Source organism: Belonocnema kinseyi, chromosome 6 (assembly GCF_010883055.1).
Source record: "Belonocnema kinseyi isolate 2016_QV_RU_SX_M_011 chromosome 6, B_treatae_v1, whole genome shotgun sequence".
NCBI lineage: Eukaryota > Metazoa > Arthropoda > Insecta > Hymenoptera > Cynipidae > Belonocnema > Belonocnema kinseyi.
In genome coordinates, this window is record NC_046662.1 from 58834121 (window position 1) to 58849800 (window position 15680).

The 15680-nt window shown below is 25.2% G+C and overlaps 1 protein-coding gene across 1 annotated transcript in view; it reads right to left on the reverse strand.

Moving 5' to 3' along the window:
• Positions 1-15680, reverse strand: part of LOC117175720 (dynamin-1-like protein) — a 32019-nt gene that overhangs the window by 14297 nt on the left and 2042 nt on the right. Inside the window, exons 2-4 of the mRNA XM_033365499.1 lie at positions 12911-13475; positions 7756-8003; positions 5317-5847 (exon numbers count right to left, since the gene is read on the reverse strand). Coding sequence (XP_033221390.1) covers positions 5317-5847; positions 7756-8003; positions 12911-13475 — 1344 coding nt within the window. The remainder of the gene's footprint in view (positions 1-5316; positions 5848-7755; positions 8004-12910; positions 13476-15680) is intronic.

A 15680-nucleotide genomic window follows, 5' to 3' on the forward strand; every position in this document is an offset into this window, starting at 1 on the left:
GTTAATAAAAAGAGTGTCAGTAGAGTGAATGAAGCCTGAAACAAAAGACCTTGGCCACTAATGGACCCAAGTGGGGAACCTTACACAACGACTTCGTGAGGTGCTTCGCTTGGGGTGATTGCTAGAGAGATTGATCAGCAACCTGGGTCGGGGCAGTGTTAAAAAATCTCTATCCCTTCCACACACTACTTCTTTCCCCTACCGAGTGAGTCACGCCTACCCCGAAAGGGAAATGGCTTAATGGTTTAATTTTGTATCTATTTGAAATCATTAAAATACTTGAAATCTTTTGAAATCTTGGCAAATATCTTGGAAATCTTTGTGAAATGTTGTGAAATATTTTGAAATCTCAAAGTGATTGAAGCCTTTTGAAATTGTTTAAAATCTTTTAAATCTGGCTTCATATACCTTTTTTGAAATCTTTTGAAATCCTTTTGAATTCTTTGAAATATTTGTGAGATCTTTCTGAAATCTTTTGTATTCATTTAAAGTCATTAAAATATTTGCGAAATATTTTGAAATATTCTAAAATCTTTGAAATGTTTTAAATATGTAAAATCTAGTGTACTGTGCCCTTTTTAAAATATTTAAAATCCTTGAAATCTTTTGAAAGTTTAAAAATCTTCATAAAATATTAGAAATCCGTGAACTCTTTTTGAAATGTTCAAAATCCTTCTAAATATTATAAAAGCTTTGAAATATTTTGAAATCTTTAGAATTATTTTGTAACATTTTTAAATCTGGTGCATAATCAAAAGCCGAGTCGTAAACCCCTCGAAAAATGTTGTAAAAGCAAAAAAGAAAAAAGTACAAATTCAAGGTTCTCGTGAAAAATTCCAGATTTCCAGGTTTTTGTAAGGTTTAAAAAAAACATTGAAGTAAAATTTCAGCTTTTCATTTTTAACTCGTTTAAAATATTTAAAATATTTTTTATTTGTTTATTTTATTTATTTTCGAAATCTTTTGAAATATTGGAAATCTTTGTGACATATTTTGAAATTTTTTAAAAATTTGGAAATTATTTATAATTTTTAAAATATTTTGAAACCTTTGAAATCTTCTCAAAAAATTTTAAATCATTACAAATCTTTAAAATGGTCTGAAATCTTAGAAATCTGATTGGCTATACCCTTTTTAAATTCTTCAGAATCCTTTAACTATTTTAAAAGTTTTAAAATTTTTATGAAATGTTTCAAATAAATTTTAAATCGTTAAAAATCTTTAAAATGTTTTGAAATCTTTGAATTTGAAATCTTTGAAAACTTTGCGAAATCTTTTGTATTTATTTAAATCCATTACAATTCTTGAAATCTTTGTCAAATCTTTTAAAATTTTGGTAAAAATCTTTGAAATGTTTTGTGAAATGTTGTGAAATATTTTTAAATCTTTATGAAATCTTTGAAATAATTCTTAAATCTTTCTTTAATCTTTGTGAAATCTTTTTTGTTCGTTTGAAATAATTGAAATCTTGTTAACTCTCAAATTTATTAAAATCTTTTGAAATTCTTTTAAATCGTTGAAATCTGGCTTCATATACCCTTTTTGAAATTTTCAAAATTCTTGAAACATTTTAAAATCCTTATGAATCGTTTGAAGTATTTGTGAAATCTTTCTTAACTCTTTTATATTTATTTAAAATCATTCAATTATTTGAAATCTTTGTGAAATATTTTGAAATTATTTTAAATCTTTGAAATGTTTTGAAATCCTTAAAATCCGGCGTGTTGTACCTTTTTTTTTTAATCTTTGAAATTCTTGTATTCCTTTGACATCTCTATAAAGTTTTGATAAAATCTTTCAAAAATCTTTTGTATTTATTTAAAATCATTAAAATATTTGAAATTTTTGTGAAATCTTTTAAAATCTTCTAAAAAAATTTGAAATCATTTCGAATATTTGAAATGTTCTGAAAACTTAGAAATCTGATTTACCCCTTCTTAAAATCTTTAAAATCATTTAAATCGTTTCAAAGTTTTGAAATCTTTTTGTAATCTTTTGAAATCTTCTAAACAACTAAGCAAAAAATACAAATTCAAGGTTCTCGTGAAAAATTCAAGATTTCAAGGTTTTCAAGGTTTTTGAAATCTTTGAAATTCTTGAAATCTTTTGAAATCCTTATAGACTCATTGAAATATTTTTAAAATCTTTTGTATTCGTTTGAATTAATTGAAACATTGGAAAACTTTTTGACATCTTTTAAAATATTCTAAAACTTTTGAAATGATTTATAATCTTTGAAATTTTTTGAAATCTTTGAAATCTGGTATACTGTGCCCTCTTTGAAATCTTTGAAATTCTTGTATTCTTTTGACATATCTGAGAAATTTGGATGAAATCCTTAAAATATTTGTGAAATCTTTCTAAAATCTTTTGTGTTCATTTAAAATCATTAAAATCTTTAAAATCTGTGAATCTCTGTTGAAATCTTTTTTAAATCTCTGAAATATTTGTGAAATTTATCTAAAACCTTTCGCATTCATTAAAAATCTCCGTGAAATCTTTAAAAAAATTTGAAATCATTTCAAATTTTCGAAATGTTCTGAAATCTTATAAATATGATTTACTATACCCTTTTTAAAATCTTTAAAATCCTTTAAATCCTTTACAAGTTTTAAAATTTTGTGAAGTGTTTTAAACAAATTTAACATCGTTACAAATCTTTAAAATGTTTTGAAATCTTTATGAAATCTTTGAAATAATTCTCAAGTTTATTAAAACTCTTTGAGATTGTTTAAAATCTTTGAAATCTTTCTGAACTCTTTTGTATTTATTTTAATTCATTCAAACATTAGAAATCGTTGTGAAATCTTTTGAAATTATTTAAAATCTCTTGAATGTTTTAAAACTTATCAAATCTGGTGCCCTGTACACTTTTTTTTTAATCTTTAAAATTCTTGTGTTCTTTTTGACATCGCTATGAAGTTTTGATGAAATCTTTCTAAAATCTTTTGTATTTATGTAAAATCATTAAAATGTTTTAAATCTCTGAGAAATCTTTTGAAATCTTCGAGAAAAATTTGAAATCATTTCGTATCTTTGATGTTCTGAAATCTTAGAAATCTGATTTACTATACCCTTTTTAAAATCTTTAAATTCCTTTAAATCTTTTGAAAATTTTAAAATCTTTTCGAAATGTCTTAAATTTTTCGATTCTTTGTGTAATCTTTTAAAATCTTCTAAAGAAATTTTAAATCCTTAAAAATCTTGAAAATGTTTTGAAATCTTTGAAATCTGGGCTACTGTACCCTTTTTGAACTCTTTATGACATTTTTATGAAATCTTTCTTTAATCTCTGTGAAATCTTTAGTGTCCGTTTGAAATCATCGAAATCTTTTTGAATCCCAAATTTATTAAAACCTTTCGAAATTGTTTTAAATCTTTGATATCTGGCATCATATTGGGAATGGTGGTCTGCCATTTCGCCACCTAGTACCAAAAACTCAAACTAGACAGAGTAGGTGCAATTTTAAAGATGTATTTTAATTTTTGCATAAAAGTGTTTTTACGATCGTTTTATGAAATATAAAACAATAATTAAATACTAAAAACAAATCTTCATTAAAAACAAATAGTTTGAGATAGAATTTCCATCTTATACAGTGAAAAAAACACATTTTTGTCAAATAGGTTTAAAAAAAATTATTTCACTATTTCATGTAAGTTTCAATGCATTGAAAGCTTCAATTAACTTTAGTTAATGTATGTAGCGACAAATTTTATCAATACTATGCAATTAATACGATTAATAGACGATTCGAATTTAAATATTAATTCTAACCTAACTTTTAGACCAGATTTTTAAATAGTAAATATTTTATGTATAAATTAATAAAAATTTACTTTGAGTTCATTTTTCTTTCAAAATAAGTCAATTTAAGTTTATAATCTTTTTAAAATCACGATAAATAGTACAATAATTGTTTGTTTTGTTTCTTTAGAAAAATATTTTTGTCAAAAATCTGTTTTTTCACTTTACAATATGTAAATTCCATCCGAAACCATTTGTCTCCAATAAATACTTATTTTTACTATCCAATAAATAATTTATACTTCACAAAAAAAATCGTTAAAATATTTTTATACATAAATTAAAATACATTTTTTAAATCGAACCTATTCTTTCTAGTTCAGATTTTTGTCACAAGGTGGCGTATGGCAGTTTAAACATTCCCAATACCCTTTTTAAAATCTCTAAAATTCTTGAAATCTTTTGAGATCCTTATGAATTCCTTGAAATAATTGTGAAATCTTTAAAATCTGGTCAATCCTTTTTGAGTCTTTGAAATCCGTGAACTCTTTTTCAAATGTTCAAAATCCGGTTAAATTATAAAATAGCTGGTACCCCCCCCCCCCATCCTTATTTCCTGGATTTTTTTTTCAAAATCAAACTATTGGAGCATGAAATTAAAGTAAATTCGAAGCGATTTGTTAAAAGAAAGCATTAAAATTATTGCTAATTGTATTAACATAACGCTTCAAATATGGGTCTACCAAAAATTTGAATTTGCCGTATTTAACTTACCGTTTAAGTCCTTTCACAATGCCCGGCAAGGTAAGAAGTTATAAATAAGTGTAATTTGAACTTGTATTTACATATCTTGACATATTTTTCTGTTCGTTTTGTTCATATGAACCATTTTACTTGCAAAAAAAAAGAAAAAGTTGTTAAAGTTGTTAAAGAAAGAGTAGTTTCGAATTCTAAAGCACCTCAACCGCTTTTCCAACTTTTAGAAAATTACAAATGAAATTTTTATAATTGGTTATACTGCGATGAAAATAATTCACAAAATATGTTCCATTTTATTTAAATAGGTTCAAATTTTTCGTACACATACTCTTTTTCCCAGGAAGAATGTCTAAAAACACTTTAATGGTAAGTTGAATATGACAAATTAAAATTTTTTGGTAGACCCATATTTTACACGTTATAATAATGCAATTTACAATCATTTAAATTCTTTCTTTTAACAAATCGCTTCGAATCAACTTCAAATTCATGTTCCGAAAACTTTGATTTTGAAAAACAAAAAATTTTCCATTAAATAAGGGGTGGTACCAGCTATTCAATAATCTAACCCAAAATCCTTCTAAATATTATAAAAACTTTGAAATATTTTGAAATCTTTCGAATTATTTTGTAAGATTTTTTAATCTGGTGCCTACTAAAAAAAACCGAGTGGTAAACCCCTCGGAAAATGTTATAAAAGCAGACAAGAAAGGGAAAAATACAAATTCAAGGTTCTCGTGAAAAATTCAACGAAATTTTCAGGTTTTCAAGGTCACTGGACAACTGGATTGCATGAGATTATTACTCACCATTTGGTTTGTGGTGGGTAAACGTCTTCGCAGCAGCTGAGTAACAACGTCGACAATGCGCTCATGCAATTTGGGAAAACGTAGCATTTCCTGCTGAACTTCAATCCCACAGTGTTGAATAATCCTCTGCATTTCCTCGTGCACAAGCTCGACACAACGCTGCGAAGGATCCTCCAATCTTCTGATTTGCCGTTTGACCAGCAATTCGAAGGAAACTTCAGGCACAAAGAGGGCGGGTCTGGGACCAGTTGCATTTCTGATTGCGGTCAAAATATCCATTTTTGTCAGTCCAGCGAGTGGGTGAATCGAGTCAAGTGTTCGACCAAAAGTTTCATGGAATATGTAACAAATGCGAGCACCTCCGCAGAGTTCTGTTGTTTCAATGTTCCTGGCAGTACCCTCGATTGTTGCGCAATAGCTGCTCGCAAATTTAGTTATAATTTGCAGCAGGGTTTGACTCTTGTCACCCACATCCTCGCCATAGGAATTGAGAAGGGTTTGGAATTGAGACACCATTACGTTGACTCGAGTCTAAAGAAAGAAAAAAAGACATTCCGCAAATAGTGTAAGACATTTGAAAAAAAAATTTGTGAAAATAGTGTTATGAATTTTCTCAAGTTTGAAAAATTAACTTTAATCTTTATTTATAATGTCATTCTTTAGTCTAAAAATTATTATTTTTATATAATAAATGCGAGCTGAATCGATAAATAGTCTACTATTAAATTTTCATTGGAAAATATATCTTTTATGGTAGAAAATTGAACTATTTGATTGAAAATGCAACCATTTTTTTAAGATGGCATACTTCTTTTTGGTTTTGAAAATTCAACAATTTGATTGAAAATTTTTTTTTTGTCTATTTTATATTTTTCTTTCTAATATTTTTGGTTAAAAATGTAACTTCTTGGTTATAAGTTAATCTGTTTTAGTTGATTATACAAGCATTTTATCATAATTTTTTTATAAAATCCAACGGTTTTTTAAAAAATTTAAATAATTTTTTCAAATATTAGCTATTACATGTTTTGCTGAAAATTGATATCTTTAGGACATACATTCAACTCCTTATTTTTTTGTTATCTTTAACATTAATTTTTTCAACTATAAATGTACCTATTTTTTTGGTTGAAAATTCATCAAAATTCATCATGCGTTTTTTTATTAAAAATTAACTCTCTTAGATAAAAATTCAAATACTCCATTTTTGGTTCGAATTTAATGAAACATAGATTAAAAACGAATCAAATAAAATTTAGATTAACATCACATCCATTGTCCAAACTATTGATAAAAAATTAATCTTCTTTGTTAAAAATGTGTGTATTTTGTTGAGAATTTTTTTTGTAGAAAATTAATCTTTTGGTTCAGAATTCAAATATTCTGTTGAAAATTCATAATTTTTGGTTGAATTCAAATGTTCGTAATTTAAAATGAAAATCTTTTTTTGGTTAAACATCAACTAATTTTTTTTTTTATAACTAATTTTTTTCGTTGAAAAATCAACTACTTGGTAGAAAGTTGAATTACTTTGTTAAATATTCATAATTTTAGTTAAAAATTAATTTTTTGGTTGAAAATAAATGTTTTTAAAAGAAAATTGAACTATTCCATGTTTGCTTAAGGATTAATCTTTTTTGTATGAAAATTAAACTATTTGGTAGAAAATGCATGTATTTGGTTAAAAATTCATATTTTTGGCGGAAAGATTTTTTTGGTTGAAAATTTAACTGTTTGCTTTAAAATTCACGTATTTCGTTAAAAATTCATCTTTTTGGTTAAAAATCGAGCTAAATTGTTCAAAATTCGTTTTTTTCTGGTTAAAAATTCGTTTTATTAACTAAAAATTTAAAAATTTGGTTTGAAAATTAAAGTTTCATGTTGAAAATTCTACCTTTTAGTGCATAACTCGTTTTTTTAATTAAAAATTCTTTTTTTATATATAAAAATATAACTGTTTCATTTTGGTTAAAAATTTACCTTTCATACTTAAAATATTCATCTACTCGGTTAAAAATTTATGTGTTTTGTTGGAGATTCGTCTTTTTTGTAGAAAATTTACATTTCTGTTTCAAAATTCAACTATATGATTAAAAATTTATTTATTTTATTGAGAATTCGTCTTTATTTTACAGAAAATTCAACTTTTTTTTGTATAAAATCCGTCTTTTTAAATAAAAAAGTAATTTTTGATACAAAAATTTAACTAATCCACTTTTGGATTAAAAACTGATCTTTTATACTTAAAATATTCAACTATTCAGGGAAAAATTTATATATTTTATTCAGGATTTCTCTTTTTTGGTAGAAAATTTATCTTCTTGGTAAAAAATTTAAATATTTGATAATAAATTAATGTATTTTGATGAGAATTTGTCTTTTTTATCCAAAAAGTTAATCAACTTTGTCGAAAATTCATCTATTTGGCTGAAAATTTACCTTCAAATCTGGTAGGCAATCGCGAATGTGGTGCATCAGAAGTCGATTGAGTGTTTTGGCCAAGTACGGCGTTCCATTCCGATTTGCTAATGTTGGATATTTTCGCTGGAGAAATGCAGCTTCATCTTTAAGAGCGTCTTGTATTGTTTTCTTATTATTTATGTCTTGCTGCGACCGATTTACAACTCCGATGATCCCTAGTTTTACGGGAATCACTCGACCACAGAGAATATCAATCGCATCGGTACCTGAAAAAATATTATAAATACTTTTAAAAAAAGTCTTGATTGCAATTTTTTAAATTGTTACTACCCCTAGAAAGATTCAAATTTCACGTTTCTAAATACGACAGATTAAACAGGAAGTAAAAATATAAAAAACCTTTAGTAAAGAATTTTAATCTTCAAAATTGTTCTTAAAAGTATAAATTTATTATATTGAATAGCACTATATTTTATAATAATCCGTAGGCAAAATTGTGCACGCAAGTGCACAATTTTATTTTTTAATTGAACTTCAAGAAAATAAAAAATATTAAATGATGGAAAATGTGTACCTGTTTTAAAGATACTCTCGTATGTAATTTTGAACATTTTTTACAAGTTTAATTTTTTTTTTGAAGATTTACAATTGAAGATTCTTCATTTTTAAAGACTGGCTATTTTAAATTCTTCTATTTTTAAGATTTACAATGGAAAATGCATTAATATGGAATGTTTATGGATTAAAATTATGCATTTTTGAAAGATTTTTGAAAATGTGCCGTACAATTTTTAAGATTTACAATGGGATTCTTCACTTTTTAAGATTTGCAAAGAAAATTGAATTTAAAATTTTCAAACTCTAAAGTCGAACATTTTTCCATTTGAAGTAATAAAAACTAAGCTATAAATTAAAGCATTCAAAGTTTTAAATTTAAAACTTTTAAAACTAACATTTATAATTTTTTTAATTCTAAAATGTTGTATTCAAATGCTCAATAATTTATATGTATAAAAAGGAAGCTACGAATACTTTTCACCTGAACAGTTTTAAATTAAATGCAGTTGAACTGTCAAATAAAGATTTTTTTAACTTTTAGAAATTGTAGAGGTTAAAGATTCAGTTCTAAAAATATAAATTCACGTTATCATTTTCAATCCTTTAAATTGAAGAAATAATCACTAGATTAAAAAAATTCTATTATATCATTTTAGGTAATTTTAAGCTAGAAAAATTAAAAATTGAACGATTACATTTTTTTACAAATCGAACACTTCTTAAATTAAAATTTACATTCTTTTCATTTTAAATAGTTTAAGAATTCTGAAAATGCTTCAAAATTTTATTTCAAGATCCAGAAACATCTACATGTTGTTTTGCATTTTTTTAAATTTTGAATTGTTTAAACATTTTTTCCGAACTTCTAAACATCTTTTTAAATAATTCGATTTTTTTTTAAATTTGTCCTGCAAATTTTTAAAAATCTTTAACAATTAAAAAAATGTCCTTTAAATCTTGCACATTCATTTTTGATAATTTTGTCAATCTTTCTAAATATTCTCTTAAAACTAATTTTTCAGAATAAAAAATAATTTTTAATTTTCCAAGGAAATGTTTTTTATTCTTCTGAAGCATTTCAAAATTCTTAAAAAGCTTCTAATTTTTTGTTCCAAATCTGCCCAAAATCTATATTTTGTTTTAAATTAGGCCGCGGACTATTTGCAACGAGAACTTGGTATGAATAGCCCGATTTTGTCAGTACACGTAGACAATTCGTTTAAATTATTTGAAATAATTTATAATTTTAAATTAACTTTGAATTTTTTCGAAACTTCTAAATATCTCTATAACTTACGTGCATTTTTTTAAATAATAATAGATGTTCAATTTTTTAAAAAGAATAAATTAAAATTGTGACGTTCAAAGTTGAATTTTTTGTTTAGTTTTAAATGTTTAATTTATAATCCCTGATTTAAAATAAATATTCAGATATTTCTAAATATTAAGTAATTGTTCTTTTTTCTTAATTAAAAAATTTTAAATTACATCGTTCAAAAATGAAATTTTTAAGACTAAAATAATATTTGAAATTGAATAAAAGCCTTTAATTATGAATACATTATTTTTGAGTTATCTTGAAAATAAAAATATTTTATAAAGTTTCAATAGGGCGTTTACATTTGTTTAACTATTAAGACTTTCCAATTGAAACAGTTTAATTTTTAACGTTAAAATCTGCAAATTCTAGAATTGTAAACTGATTTGATACCATCTTGCAAAATTAATTATCATTTACTTTTTAAATCTTAAAGTAAGCTTCAATTTTTTAAATCATGAATTAATTTATATTCACAGTTGATCAACTAATTTTTTTTTAATCAAAAATCTTCGGTTTAAACTGCTTCTATATTTTAATTGTTTAAGTCTTTAAAACTGCATTCAAAAATCATTAAGTTTAAATGTAAGCTTAAAAATTAAAATATAAAATGGAACATTTTTAAAGTGAAAGATATTCGAATTATGCATTATAAACTGCATGTTATCATAACTGAAAAAGGGAACCATTTAACTAATTATTTTAAAAAACATTTGAAATAAAAGTTGCACAGATTTTCTTCTAATAATTTGTAAAATTCCCATTTCAAAAATAAATTCACTGTAATTTCCCGGTATTTCCGGTCTCGTAAAATTCCCGGTTTCACAGTCCAGCGGCCACTCTGAATTGCACTACAATCAGAAGTAAATTCCCAGTTTTTTAATTAAATTCTCATTCATTTCCCAATTAAGTCGCTACCCTGCAAATGAAAGCGCTCAAAGTGGAACTGCTAAATTTTGAACTTTTAAAATTGATATTTAAAAGTTTTTAATTAAAAAAATGTTGTATTCAAATGCTCAATAATTTACACATATAAAATTAAGGGTACTAACATTTTTCAATATAAAAAAAATATAAATCCACGTTATCATTTTCAATGCTCTTAATTAAAAAATCAATCAATGAACTATAAAATGTTCAAAATTATATAATTTTTAGGAGTATTAAGCTAGAAATAATAAATATTGAAAAATTGCAAAATTTTTAACTGCACACTTCTTAAATTATAAATTCAATTAAACATCATGTTTAAACATCCTTGAAAAGCTTCAAAATTTCATTTAAAAATCTTGAGAAATCTAATTAATTGAATTTTCAAAATTAATTGAATTTTTTCTACAATTTTCAGAAAATCCTGCACAGTTTAGAAAATTTCTTTACTATTTGGATGCATAAAGAACAATCAAACATTTATTATTTGTAGGCGAAATTTGAGTAATTTTAAGAGATATGTAGAAGTTTTGAAAAGATTCAAACTTAATGTAAAACTTAAAATGATAGCCTAATATAAAACAGAATGTAGATTTTCGCAGATTTTAAACAACAAAAAATTAAGATTCTTTTCAAGAACTGTGAAAGACTTCAAAAGAATAAAAACATTTTCCTAAGATTCCTAGGAAAATTAAAAATAACTTTTCATGTTGAAAAATTATTTAAAGAGAATATTTAAAATGTTTTTTCAAAGATTTAAACAAAATTTTTAAAAGATTCTAGAAGATTTTAAGAAAAATTTCTAAAATTTGCATGATAATGTTTAATCTTTTTAAAACTCCTAAATATCTCTTAAAATTACTAGAATTTTTTCTACATTTTTCAAATACAACAATTAAAATTGTAACATTCAAAGTTTAAAGACTCTTTGAAATTTTAACGATTCCAGGCTTTCTATGTCAAACAATTCAGTTAAAGATTTTTTACTTTTAAATATTTGGTTTGAATTTACTCATCTTAAATAAAAATTCAAATATTGCTAAACATTCAATAATTAATCTTTTTTTAATTAAAAATTTCAAATTGAATGGGTTAAAATAGGAATATTTTAGACTTCAACAATATTTTAAATTTAAAAAAATCCTTTAATTAAGAATATATTATTATGAAGTTATTTTTACGTTGAAAATAGTTTATAAACTTTCAGACACACGTTCACATTTGTTTGATGACTAAGACTTTCAAATTGAAACAGTTTAAGTTTTAACTTTAAAATCTGAAAATTCCTACATTTTGAACTGATTCAAAATCGTTCTGTCAAATCGTTTTCGTTCACTTTTTATTCCTTAAAGTACAGATAAATTTAAAAAAATGTATTTATTCATTAAATAAAAATGTTTTTTATTCAAAATTTTCAACATCAAAGGCTTTTATTTTTGATTTATTAAATAATATCATAATTGAAAAACATAACAATTCAATTTATTATTTAAAAACGGTTGAAATTGAACGTGGAGATATTTTTCTTCTACAAATTTGTAAAATTCCCTGTCAACAACAAAAAATTTAATGTAATTTCCCGGTTTTTCCCGATCCAGCGGCCACCCTGTTGAAGTGGCTCGAAAACTAAGTAACAAAATTCTACTTAAGAAGACACGGCTGAAAAAATTCTAAAAAATATCATAATCAGGCCTCACAGTCCCTATGGAATAAAATATAGGTACCAAAGGGTCCTTTTTGTAACGCTCATAGGGTACTTTTTTGTCGTTTGAAGGGTAAAAAATTCTGAATAATTTCAAAAGAATTCAAACGTGTTGAAAAATTTTTTTAAATCAAAAAAATTCTATAGGTTACCGAAAAATTGGAATGAATTTAGAGAAATTTAGGGTAAGAATTTCCTAAATTTTGAAAGAATTTAGAATCGTTTTATTAATTAAATTATTTTTTAGTTTTTTTAACTTAAAGTACAGATCAAATTTTAAAATTATTTATTCATTTATTCATATTTACAGTTTATAAAATAACACTGTTTTTTATCAAAAAGTTTCAGCTTCAAACACTTTTAATTTTTAATTGTGTAAGTCTTCAGGACTGCACTTTAAAATTCTTTAAATTAAAAATAAAAATCTAAAATGAAGAATTTTTAAAGAAAAGATTTTTGAAAAACGCATTGTAAACTGAATGATATCATAATTGAAAAAGGTTTCAATTCAACTAATTATTTTCAACATTGTTGAAATCGAACTTGGACAGATTTTTCTTCTGAAAATTTGTAAAATTCCCGATCATTTCCCGGTCGAGCGGCCACCCTAAATTTTGTTAAAACTGACAAGAGCCAGGGTAAAAAATTAACAAAAAATGTATTACCAGCATCCATAAGGTCCATTTTAGTGACAACGGCCAGCGTACGTCTTCCGTCAGGATCGACATCTTTGCTCAGCTTCAAGCTTTCACTCGTAGCCATATCTGTATTTGCAGTGACGACTGCCAGAATTATAGAATTAGGATTGCAAATGTACTTGAGCACCAATTGGCGGATTTGCGTCTCGATGTCTTCCGGTTGATCGCCTACCGGAACTTTCGTAATTCCAGGCAAATCTATTAACGTCAGATTGACTACCGAACTCGAATATATCTTTAAATTAATCGGTTCTGGACAAATGCCTTTGTTTGAGCCTGCCATACGATCGGTTTCAGCCTCGATCTCCTGCCGAATTTCGTCGAAATTTTTGTAAATCATGTTCTTCTTGTGCAAAAATGTCCCCCAATCCTCGGCGTCTAAAGTCCCATCCTCGGCACTTCTGTATTCCCTATCTTCCTTGGGGGTGTAAACGAGCTGGAGAACCAGAGGTCGACGAGTTACTATTCCTATTCCTCGAGGCAAGAAGGAACGACCCACTAGACTCTCGATCACGGAGGACTTTCCTGAACTCTAAAAGAAAAAAAAAGAGGGAAAGATTTATAAAATCGACAAAAAAATTGTTTATTTACCAGTACTTATTTAGAAATTTAGTTTTTGCTATCTCTTTAGGGAAAAGTTACAATTCTTATTTAATCCTAATGATCAAGGCCTCATTTTATTCTTCGAAGGATTCTCTACATTTCTATTTCGATTGATATTATTTAAAAAAAATTAATTTATAAAGCATATAGTTTTCATTGTTAGAAACAATCATAGTTTAAATTTTAATTATCACCATCCAAATAGAATTGCAGAGAATCCTTGAAAGAATGAAATGAAGCCTTGATCATTAGGATTAAATAAGAATTGTAACCTTTCTCTAAAGAAAAAGCAAAAACTAAAACTCTAAACAACTACTGTTAAATAAAACATTGTGGCCAGAATTATTTTTTTCTTAAGTACACTTAGAAGCTTCCGCCAAGCTTTGCAGAAATTAAAAATAAATATATTTATTTTAATTTCATAAATAATAATTTTAAAGACTGGCGACTTTTGAGATAGACTGTATGTTGTGTACATCATTTATTGAGTGAATTTAATTAAATTTCATGGATATTTCAATAATATTTAGCTATTGCCATATATCTTGCCCCCGAAAAGTTGGAATCTTATTTTAAATGAAAAATTAAAAACTAAACTTATCAGCCCAAAATGATCTAAAACATGTAGCTATCATATTCTTAAGACTTGAAGTCGAAATCTATTCAATTTTCAATAAAATAATTGAATTTTTAACAAGTAAAGATGAATTTTCAACCAAAAAGCTGCTTTTACAACTAAATAGTTGAACTTTCATACAAAAAAAGATGAATCTTTAGCGAAAAAGTTGAATTTCTAACCCAAAGAGATGAATTCTGAACCAAAAATATGACAGTGGGCTTTTCAATTGACAAGAAATATCTTTCAATCAGAAAAGATTATTTTTCTACCAAAAAATGAATTTTCAATCCAAAGAACGAATTTTCTTTCCAAAGACGAATTTTCCAGCAAATAATAAAAATTTCAAGCAAATAGTAGACTTTTCAATATAAATTAATTCACTTTCAACCAAAAACATTTCTTTTCTACCAAAAGATGAATTTTCAATGCAAAGGGACGAATTTTCTATCGAAAAAGATGAATATTCAACGAAATATTTTAATTTCCAAACAAAAAATCAGACTTTTTATACCAAAAATCGAAATTTCAATCTAAAAAGACGAATTCTCTATAAAAAAAGACGAATATTCAAACAAAATAGTTTAATTTTCGACCAAACAAGATTACTTTTTGTAGAAAAAAAATGGTTAAATCTTGAACTAAATAAATAAATTTTCAACAAAATTATTGAACTTTCAAAAAAAAAAAAAACGAATTTCCAACAAAAAACTTGAATCACTATCCAAAAGAGATGAATTCTGAACCAGAAATATAACAGGTTTTTGTACTTGAGAAGAAATAATTTTCAAGGAAAAAAGATTATTTTTTTACCAAAATATAAATTTTCAATCCGAAAGTACGTATTTTCTATCCATGAAGACGAATGTTTAACAAAACAGTTGAATTTTCGTCAAAAAAAAAAGAAAACTTTTTGTAAACAAACAAAAAATGGTGGAATTTTGAATAAAATAATTAAATTTACAACAAAATTATTGAACTTTTAACTGGGAAAGATTAATTTTCAAAGATAAAAAACTAATTTTTAGCCAAACAGCTGCTTTTATAACTTTCAAGCAAAAGAGACGAATTTCCAACAAAGAAGTTGAAGCTCAACCAAATAATAACATTTTCAACCAAAAAGATAAATTTTCTATCAAAAGGTGAATTTTTAATCCAAAGGACGAATTTTTTTATCCAAAAAAGACGAATGTTAAAACAAAATACTAGAATTTTCAACCCAAAAATATGACTTTTTGAACAAATATTTAAATCTTGAACCAAATAATTAAAGAGACGAATTTTCAATACAAAAAAGATGAATTTTTAATCAAAAGGGATGAATTCTATACCAAAAATATAACAGTAGGCTTTTTAATTGACAAGAATCACCTTTTAACCAAAAAAAAAATTTTTTTGTACCCAAAGAAGAATTTTAAATTTAAAAGACAGAATTTTCTTTCCACAAATACAAGTGTTTAACCAAATAATAAACTTTTCTACCAAATAATAGAATTTTCAACCAAAAATATACTAGTA